General features: G+C 52.7%; 1 protein-coding gene across 1 annotated transcript; it reads left to right on the forward strand.

Moving 5' to 3' along the window:
* The first annotated feature begins 970 nt into the window (after window positions 1-970).
* Window positions 971-8,854, forward strand: Dact1 (dishevelled binding antagonist of beta catenin 1). The gene is made up of 4 exons (XM_042682594.1): window positions 971-1,315; window positions 3,491-3,623; window positions 4,321-4,476; window positions 7,008-8,854. Exons 1-4 carry the CDS (start codon window positions 971-973, stop codon window positions 8,852-8,854), a joined length of 2,481 nt encoding a protein of 826 aa, XP_042538528.1.
* Window positions 8,855-9,608: the final 754 nt, after the last annotated feature.

The raw sequence follows: 9,608 nt of genomic DNA on the forward strand, positions 1-9,608 counted from the left end.
CCAAATCCTTGGCGGGCGCCTGTGCACGGGTAAACCCTAGCTTTCAGATACCAGCGTTGTAGCTTGCAGAGAGCGACCCCCTCCTGCCTAAGTTTAAATGCCTTCCATCCTTAAGTCTTGTTTAAAAAATTAAGACGTCAGAGGCTCAGAACAACCTCGCGTTGTACTTCAGATTGCTTTCTTTTATGAAAGGAGTTACGCCCCTCCCTCCCCCAACTCGCCAAACACTCAAATACTTTCCGAGTAAATGTCTGGACCGAGTGAAAGAAACCTCGATCGGTCCGCGGACCTGAGTGGGTGTGCGGGGAAAAGTGATCGATGAAGATCGTGGGCGGCAACGTGGTAGAAGTTCGGAAAGTTCTCGGGAGCCCAGCTGCGTGCCCTTCGGCGGACCCTGCCCGTGAGGCGGCTGTAACCAGATGCGGGCTTTAGGCACTGGGAAAGAACCAAAGGAGGAAGCAGGAAAAGCTGGGTGCAGTAAGCGGGAAAGGGGGCTCAGCGGGGTGGGGGAACGGAGAGGGGTGGGCCGAGCGAGGAGGGGGCGTGGTCAGGGGCGTGGCCTGACGGGGGCGTGGCAGCCGGGCGCGCGGAGTAGGCGGGCTGCGGGCTCCTGACAGTCGAGGGGCGGCTGGGGAGCGAGGCTAGGAGTGAGGGGCCGGCGCGGGGAGGCCGGTGCCGGGCGGAGCGGACGGGCCACAGCGGGTGAAGGAGCTTCGGGCAGGCGGTTATCAGCTTCGGGGCCGGGGTTCTGCACGCGCGGTGACAGCAGACGGCGCCACCCGGTCCGGGTGCGCTCCCGCCGGCTGCAGCACGCGGGATCCGAGCGCTCCTCGCCTGCGCCCCCAGCCGCGGTGCGGGGCTCCGCCTCGGGGCGGCATGAGCCGGCGGCCGCAGCCCTAGCGCGCCGCTCCTGTGTCCCGGCAGCTCCGCCGCGGTGCCGGGCGCTGGCCGGCGGGTTGGGGGGGGGGCCATGAAGCCGAGTCCTGGCAGCACGGCGAGGGAGCTGGAGCCAGCGGCGCCGGCCCGGGGCGAGCAGCGTGCGGCGGAGCCCGAGGGGCGCTGGCGGGAGAAGGGCGAGGCGGAGTCGGAGCGCCAGCGCACCCGGGAGCGGCAGGAGGCCACGCTGGCCGGGTTGGCGGAGCTGGAGTACCTGCGCCAGCGCCAGGAGCTGCTTGTCCGGGGCGCCCTGCGCTGCTCCGGGGGCGCGGGGGCCGCGGCGCGGGGCGCGGGCGAGCTGCCGGGGGACGCGGTGCAGCGCAGCCGCCTGGAGGAGAAGTTCTTGGAGGAGAACATCTTGCTGCTGCGGAAGCAATTGGTAAGTCCGCGCCCCAAGGTGAGCACGGCAGGCCTGCGGCGGGGCTGGAGGGGGGCCGCGAGCGAGGGCACCTCTTGGCGACTCGCGACCCCGCACCTCTCATACCCTCTGGGGGATCCCCCCCCCCACACCCCGAGTGCGGGCTCTGCCCCAGGCGCGTGGGCTACCGACGCCCATCCATTCCTAGGCTGTACATGCTTTGTGTCAGGTGAGGGGCTGGCGACCTCGCGCGGATTGCGGGGATCCGAGTGGCTTCATCGTCCCCCCCTACCACCCCCGCCTGGCATCCTGGCTGCTTAGGCTCGCTGGGTTCCAACCTGAAAAGTCTTTCCAGTTAGATCAGCAAAGCACACGCCCTCTCCGCAGAGATTTGCGAACCCTGACTCGACGTGCCATTTTATTTGGAGATAGCCTTCATTTCATCTCCCGCAGCAGGGAGGGGACAAAAGCCCGGGGCGAGCTGGTGGCGTGCTTCACGGTCCCAGCCCAAGTTTTCAGATTACACTGTAGCGCCTGCGGGGAGCCGTGCCCCTCCCTCCCGGGGCTCGCCTCCCGCCGGCCCCTGCTACCCTGGGCTCTTGCTTAGTTTCAAATAGAAGTTCTTTGTATAGGGTAGCTACAACTCGATGCAAATGATTGCAATTTGGCTGGAGAACTTGACCCCCCCCCTCATATTTGATGTGTTCTGCCAGCTGCGATTGGTGGCTGAGGTGGGAGAAGAATCTGCTCTCAGGAAACATTTATCTTATTGGATTTCTGTCAGGGGCGCAATCATTCTGTGCAGGCTTCATTAATAGGGAAGAAAAAGAACTTTGGACCCGAATGTGTGGAGAACAGCTTTTGACCCCGCCTCAGAGTAATGGCGGCAGCTTTGTTTCAGTCATCTCAAAATGTAGTTTTGGAAACAGCAAAAAGATCCCTGTTTGACCTTGTGGTACGATCGGAAAGTAGACACAGGCGACACGTTGTTAGGAACAAAGTGATTGTGATGTGTGTTGTCATGTGCTCTTTTGCCTTACCTCTTAACAGATTATTTATTGACCATCAGAGTGCTTTTAAGGTTCAGTTTTTTTTTTCCTGAAAAACAAAACTAGAAAATTTGCAAACAAACCTGATTTATATACCCAAGTCTTCTAAGTCAAAGGACAGAAAGGAAGAGTAGCTGTTCTCTTTCAACTAAGGATGTGCGCTGGGGCCTGGGCTATCAGCTGCTTTTGGCATTTCTGTGTTTTGGTGGTAACAGACCCAGTTTGTATGTAACATTCATTTGAACTCATTTTCCTTGTTCATGTCTGATCAGTTACGTTTTACACAGTCTTGTACAATAGCACCTTTTTGTCTTCGTGAATCTCAGCATTGTAAGTGGCACATTCCTATTGTCCATTTCAGGGGAGCAAGGCAGTATGTCAGGAGAATTCCACTCCAGTCAGTGTTTATAGTACTATTTTCATTTGTAGACTTGGCATTCATGATTTGAACCAGATGCCTTTTGAGTTCTTTCTCTTTCCCAGCAACAGGAAGCACTAGGTGGCGGTGTGAGTTAGCACAACCAATCTGTCACCTTTGGAAACCTTAGCTGAGTCCAAATCTTGATGGGCCTTCCCTTGAGGGTTTTGAATTCTGCCAGCTCACATTATACTTGGCGCTAGCTATTAGTATTAGTTTCTCACTTTCAAAGGCTCTAAGACTGATTAAACCCCACAAAGCAACTAATAGAAAACAACACTCTGCAGGCCAAGACATTTGGCCAGAAAACCTCACCTAAGTAAGATTATAGTGTATTGTAAGAAATCTGTTACTCTGACTTTAAATTCAAGAGCCTACTGTTAAGGTTTCTCGTGAACACACTCTCTCTCTTTCTCTCTCTCAACTACTGGCTGTATCCCAGATGATTTAAAGTCTCTATGCAGTTTTATTGCCCCTACCCATAAAAAGTCAGTTTGTATTAGTTAAAATTTAAAAATAAGGCTTTTAGTTTAATGAGGAACTTTATATTGCCACAAAATGTGTCCTTGTACAATTAAAAACACGATTTGTTTTTGAAGGTTTTCTTTATCTCAAGGTATCCAGTAAGATTCTGGGTTAAAAAGATAAAGTGAGCCTTTTAGTTGAATACTTAGCAGATTCTTTTTTTTTTTCTTGGTGTGTGTGGTGTCCCTGTTTTCTCCTAATCAGAATTGTTTGAGAAGAAGAGATGCTGGTTTGTTGAATCAGTTGCAAGAACTTGACAAGCAGATAAGTGACCTGAGACTTGATGTAGAAAAAACCTCTGAAGAGCACCTGGAAACAGACAGCCGACCTAGCTCAGGTGAGTGAGCATACGACTGAATTCTGCACTCAGGGCTCACTCCATTGAGGTTAGTAAACTCGGACCTGCAAATAGCAATGGAGTTGATTTCTAACAGAGTATTGACAGTTTGCCATTATGTTTGTTGCATGATTGAAAATTTAAGTCAGACAACAAATTATTTTAATAATGAGACTGATTGGTTTGAATAAAGTCTCTTGAATTAAAAATGAAAGCTTCTATTCAAATTTCTGGAGGAGTGGTAGTCCTTTGAAATTTGAGAAAGTCAGAACTAGGCTGGAAAATTAGTCACACTTCTTGAGACCACTTCAAAAGGTTTTTTCTTCTTCTAAACCATTTGGCTACTTAAATAGAATTTTCTGAAACATTTATGATTAAGTTGAGGCTCTGAAAAATCAAAGTTCGTTCTTATACATCTTTAAAGGTAGGACAAAGTAGAAAGGTTGATTTGAGGGTAAAACTTTGAAATTTATCCATAACTATGTGCTCTTTGCCTTTTCCTATGTTTGAAATAAAACCATAAAATCAATACTCTAAAATCGAGACAAAACTGACAAAATCATAAAACTTCCCTAAATCAAACCAATTAACCAACCAAGCAAACACCTCTCTTTCATACATGATTTACTCTTCTTAAGAATTAATATGTATTTTTCCTTGATATGCTTACTTGCAACCACCACTTTTTAATTTATAGGGTTTTATGAGCTGAGTGATGGGGCTTCGGGATCCCTTTCTAATTCCTCCAATTCAGTATTCAGTGAATGTTTATCCAGTTGTCATTCCAGTACCTGCTTTTGTAGCCCCCTGGAGGCCACCATGACCATCTCGGATAGTTGCCTCAAATCTACAGGTAAGAATTTTAAGCATTGACAGAAATTTTAATTAGATGATAAGGGGACTTAATGTTATCTAGCTCCAGTTCCTGTTACAGACAGAAAAGCTAAAGGTCATGAATTTGCTGTACTCCTCGCCATAGCAACATCTGGAACCTATAGTTTGATGTAGGAAATACCTAGAATGAATCTTAATATGCTTTGGGTACCACTTGGCTATATTCCAAGGGGCAATAGAAGGTAACTTTAAAAATTTAAAAATGCTATCCTAATATTGGAGGGTACTAAGTTGAGTTTCTAAGTCTTTGTTTAGATTATCTGCCTTTCTTCTCCTTTTCTCCTCTCCCTTTCCCCCTCCTCCTTTCTCCTTTACCCTCTCTTCCCTTCTTGCTTAGGTCTGCCAGGTCCATGTTTTTCTACCATTGTAAGAGAATCACAAATTATATTCGACCATCTCATCTTAATACAAAAAAATATGGCTTATAAGCTATTGTCAGAAACTCCCTATCTTTGGAAAGGCAGGTGTGGCTTCAATTCTGTGATAGAGAGCAGAGAAAATATTAGAACTTCCATAGGTGCTGGCACAATTCATTGCACTCGAGTTTGCCCATATTTCCAACGGGGGTGCAAGGCTAAAGGCAAGACAAACATTTAACAGCTAAAGTTGCTAATTGGTTGATATCTATTTGTATATGTTTTTGGCAGCAGCAATCATTTGGGAAAGTATAGCACTCTTGTTATCTAGAGTATACTTCAGGCTTGTTGGTAGTTGCTCCCCTTCATCCTGCAAATCTAGTTTCAGAGGGAAAATTTCTAAACCTATTAGAGGGCACTATGATACAGGCTTTAAGGCTTACAAAATGCTCTGGCTCCCGGATTTCCTTAGTTCTCCCAAATGCCACATTTTCACATAACTAAGATAGCTGGGCTGGTTCTTGGGGGCTGGGATATCTGCTTGACATGAAATAGGGAAAAGGAATAAATAAAGAAGTAAAGGCAAACACAGCCTTTAAATAAGAAAAGACAAAGACTGAGGGGTAGGAAAGTGTTAGAACTAATTGTTTATTGGGGCAGAGCAAGTAGAGACGAATTTCCAACTTATGTCTTTACAAATCTCATTGATAACTGGATCTGATTTTTCTTTTCTCCTGAGGCTGTTAACTGTGGAAGTTTAGATAACTTTCCCTCAAGCAAGTGCTAGAATCTAGCATATCTCAAAAATGCAAATGCCAAGCTGGGCACAGGTGGCTCATGCTTGAAATCCTAACTATTCAGGATGCTGAGATCTGAGGATTGTAGTTCGAAGCCAGCCCTGGCAGGAAAGTCTGTAAAACTTTTGTTTCCACTTAACCACCAAAAAAGCCCGAAGTGGAGTTGTGACTCAAGTGGTAAAGTGGCAGGATTGAGAAAAAAATAAAAAGCTAAGGGACAGTGCCTAGATCCTGATTTTAAATCCTAGTATCAGTACCAAACATTTCCCCCATCCTCATTTTTTCCATCACTCTGAGTTTCTACTATTAGAATTTTGGTATGCTTCATCTGAGACTTTCGTTGCAAATGCACAATCCTTATAAAATTAAGCCTACTCTGGTATTTTACAATGAGTTTTTCACTAAATTTTATAAAGCCTGTTCTATGGTTGAGTAGTTTGAAAGCTTTTTTTCTTTTTTCGTTAGTCATGGGGCTTCAATTCTGGGCCTGGGTGCTATCCCTGAGCTCTTCAGCTCAAGGCAAGTGCTCTACCACTTGACCCACAGTTCCACTTCCTGAAAGCATTCTTATTGGCTGAATATCATTCCTTAAGAAAATGTGAAATGCCATTTTTTTTGTGTGTGTGTGTGGGGGGGGGGGGGGGGCCTGGGCGCTGTCCCTGAGCTCTTTTTGCTCAAGTTTAGCACTCTACCATTGAAGCCACAGCATCACTTTTTCTGTGATTGAACTGGAGATAAGAGTCTCACAGACTTTGCTGCCTGGGCTGGCTTTGAACTCTGGTCTCAGCCTCCTGAGTAGCTAAGATTACGGGTGACTGGTTGTCTTTTTTCTTTTTTGGCCAGTCCTGGAGCTTGAACTCAGGGCTCATGGGCACTGCCTCTGAGCATCTTTTGCTCAAGCCTCACTCTACCACTTGAGCCACGGCACCACATCTGGCTTTTTGTGTTTTATGTGGTACTGAGGAATCCAATTCAGGGCTTCATGCATGCTAGGCAAGCACTCTACCACTAAGCCACATTCCCAGCCCCTATTGTCAATTTTTTTTTGTTGAATGTTTTTTTCCCCTTACCCACTGGTACATGGTCTTTAGACAGATTACTAGCTAATGGGGTACTTTTTAATCCTTAGGAGTTATTTCTCAACCCATGAATTTGTCTTAAAAATTGGCCAGAGTCAAGCTAGTGCTACTAATTTTTTCAGTGGACCTTTAAATGCCTTTCCCATTGTCTCGTAAGCTGGTGGGAATATAAAGAAGGCCACTGTAAAGACCTGGCCTGCGGGGCCCTTTGCAGTTCCCTTTCCACACCACGATTTAACTCCCTTGGTGTCATTTCAGATGTGAATCCCAAGTACCAGTGTGATCTGGTATCCAAGAACGGGAATGATGTGTATCGCTACCCCAGTCCGCTCCACGCTGTGGCTGTGCAGAGCCCCATGTTTCTCCTCTGTCTGACGGGCCACCCTCTGAGGGAAGAGGAGAGGCTGGGGAACCAGGCCGGTGACCTCTGCGTCGCGTCCGAACTGGACGATGGCACCAAGACGGACAGTTCCTTGCCGTCTCCAAGCGGCCTGTGGCCTGCTTCCCACGCTTTGGGCACTAAGAAAATGGATGGCTACATCCTGAGCCTGGTTCAGAAAAAAACCCACCCTGTAAGGACCAACAAACCGAGAACCAGTGTGACCGCTGACCCCACCAAAGGGCTCCTGAGGAACGCCAGCGTGTGCGTCAGGGCCGCCGCGGGCGTCCCCCAAAGCAACGGTGTGAACCTCAAGACTTCCAAGCAGGTGTCTTTGCCCCCCGCGGGGACGCCGTCTTCAGACAGCGGGGCCTCCTCGCCGCTGAAGCAGTGGTCCAAGGACCCAAAGGCCGAGCAGCTGGAAGGCCGCAGGCCGTCCCCGCCCGAGGGCTGCTCGGCCGCCGCCGTCTCTGAGCCCCCGAGCGCCAAGGCGGCCTCCCAAGAACACGCGTGGGGTCCCACTGCTGGGCCCACGGAGTCCCTTAAGGAAGGTAGTCAGCTCTCGGCTGGGCTTCCCAAAGACGGCCCCGGTGGGGGCGCCGGCGCCGGGCCAGAGAGCAAAGTCCTGCCACCCCCGAAGAAGATGGCAACCGCCAAAAGCAGCCTGCAGGCCTCCTCGGCCCCCGGGCCGCCTCCTCCTCCGCCGCCGCCGCCGCCTGCGGCCTTCGCTGTGGAGGACAGGCCGGGCCTGGACTTCAAGAGCGAGGGCTCCTCGTCTCAGAGCCCCGAGGAGGGACGCCTGGTGAAGGCTCGGTTCATCCCGGGCCAGGGGCCGCCCGGCGCCGGCGGGAGTGGCCGGCCGCACCGCGGGCACCGCGCCCCGGGCGCCGCGGCCAGGAGCTCGGCGGCGCTGCGGCCCCGCGGCCAGGCCCCGCCGCTGCCTCCGCCCGCCTCCGGGCTGGAGATGGGCGCCCTGCCCACCGTCCGGGAAAAGACGGCCCGGGCGGCCAGCCGCAAGTGCCGCTTCCCCGACGACCTGGATACAACTAAGAGACCGAAGAAGGCCGCGTGCCGAGGCCGGCGCGGCGCGGGCGGTGCGGGCGACGCGGCGCTGCCCGGCAGGCCTCAGGGCGGCCACCGAGCGGGCCTCAAGGCCCACGGCGCCGGCGGCGGCCACGGACGGGAGGTCGTGGTGGCCAAACCTAAGCACAAGCGAACCGACTACCGCCGCTGGAAGTCCTCCGCCGAGGCCTCGTACGAGGAGGCGCTGCGCCGGGCGCGGCGCGGCCGCCGCGAGCCCGCGGGCGCGTTCCCGGTGCCCGTGCCGCCGCCCTTCGCCAGCCCCTACGCCTTCGCGGCGGCCGCGGCCGCGGCGGCCAGCGACTCCGAGTACTCGGCCGAGTGCGAGTCGCTCTTCCACTCCACCGTGGTGGACACCAGCGAGGACGAGCGCAGCAACTACACCACCAACTGCTTCGGCGACAGCGAGTCCAGCGTGAGCGACGGCGAGTTCGTGGGCGAGAGCACCTCCACCAGCGACTCGGAGGAGAGCGGCGGCCTCATCTGGTCCCAGTTCGTCCAGACGCTGCCCGTGCCGGCCGTCGCCGCCCAGGACCTGCGCCGCCACCCCGCCAAGGCCTTCGTCAAAATTAAGGCCTCGCACAACCTCAAGAAGAAGATCCTCCGCTTCCGCTCGGGCTCCTTGAAGCTGATGACCACGGTCTGAGTCGTCGGGGGAGAGGGAAGGCAGACACCACTCCCCCCCCCCACGCCATGGAGTCCCACCCTTCCCCATCCCCCACCACAGACTCCCATCCCCCACCACGGACCCCCCACCCCCACCACGGACTCCCACCCTCCCCATCCCCCCAACATAGACCTATCCCCCATCCCCCACCACAAGCTCCCACCCTCCCCATCCCCCAACATAGACCCATTCCCCACCAGACTCCCACCTTTCCCATCCCCCACCAGACCCCCACCCTCCCCATCCCCCACCACAGACTCCCATCCCCCCAACATAGACCCATCCCCCACCACGGACCCCCATCCCCCACCACAGACTCCCATCCCCCCAACATAGACCCATCCCCCACCACTGACCGCCCCATCCCCCAACATAGACCTATCCCCCACCACAGACTCCTACCCCCCAACGAAGACCCATCTCCCACCACGGACCCCCCCATCCCCCACCACGGACTCCCACCCTCCCCATCCCCCAACATAGACCCATACCCCACCACGGAACCCCCCATCCTCACCACAGACTTCCACACCCCTCCCCCCCACGGACTCCCACGCCCATCCCGAGTTTCTTGATTTTCGTGTAACGCTTTCATCGGATGCTTTTCTTGTTTCTTTTTCATTAAGGGTTAAATGATGTCTCCCTTACCTCGTGTATGGACTGCTAGTGCCTTTGAATTGGAAGTGTTACAGGATGTGACTGCTAGTTAGAAGTAAATACCGAGGTGGTTTTT

This window comes from Dipodomys spectabilis, unplaced genomic scaffold, assembly GCF_019054845.1.
Source record: "Dipodomys spectabilis isolate Male_0828 unplaced genomic scaffold, ASM1905484v1 ptg000073l, whole genome shotgun sequence".
NCBI classification, from domain to species: domain Eukaryota; kingdom Metazoa; phylum Chordata; class Mammalia; order Rodentia; family Heteromyidae; genus Dipodomys; species Dipodomys spectabilis.

Excerpts from the sequence above, each read along its gene's own strand:
- Dact1 (XM_042682594.1), top strand. The coding sequence starts at position 971 with ATGAAGCCGAGTCCTGGCAGCACGGCGAGGGAGCTGGAGCCAGCGGCG. Across the intron at positions 1,316-3,490 it reads TGCTGCTGCGGAAGCAATTG|AATTGTTTGAGAAGAAGAGA; the intron begins GTAAGTCCGCGC and ends TCTCCTAATCAG. Across the intron at positions 4,477-7,007 it reads TAGTTGCCTCAAATCTACAG|ATGTGAATCCCAAGTACCAG; the intron begins GTAAGAATTTTA and ends GTGTCATTTCAG.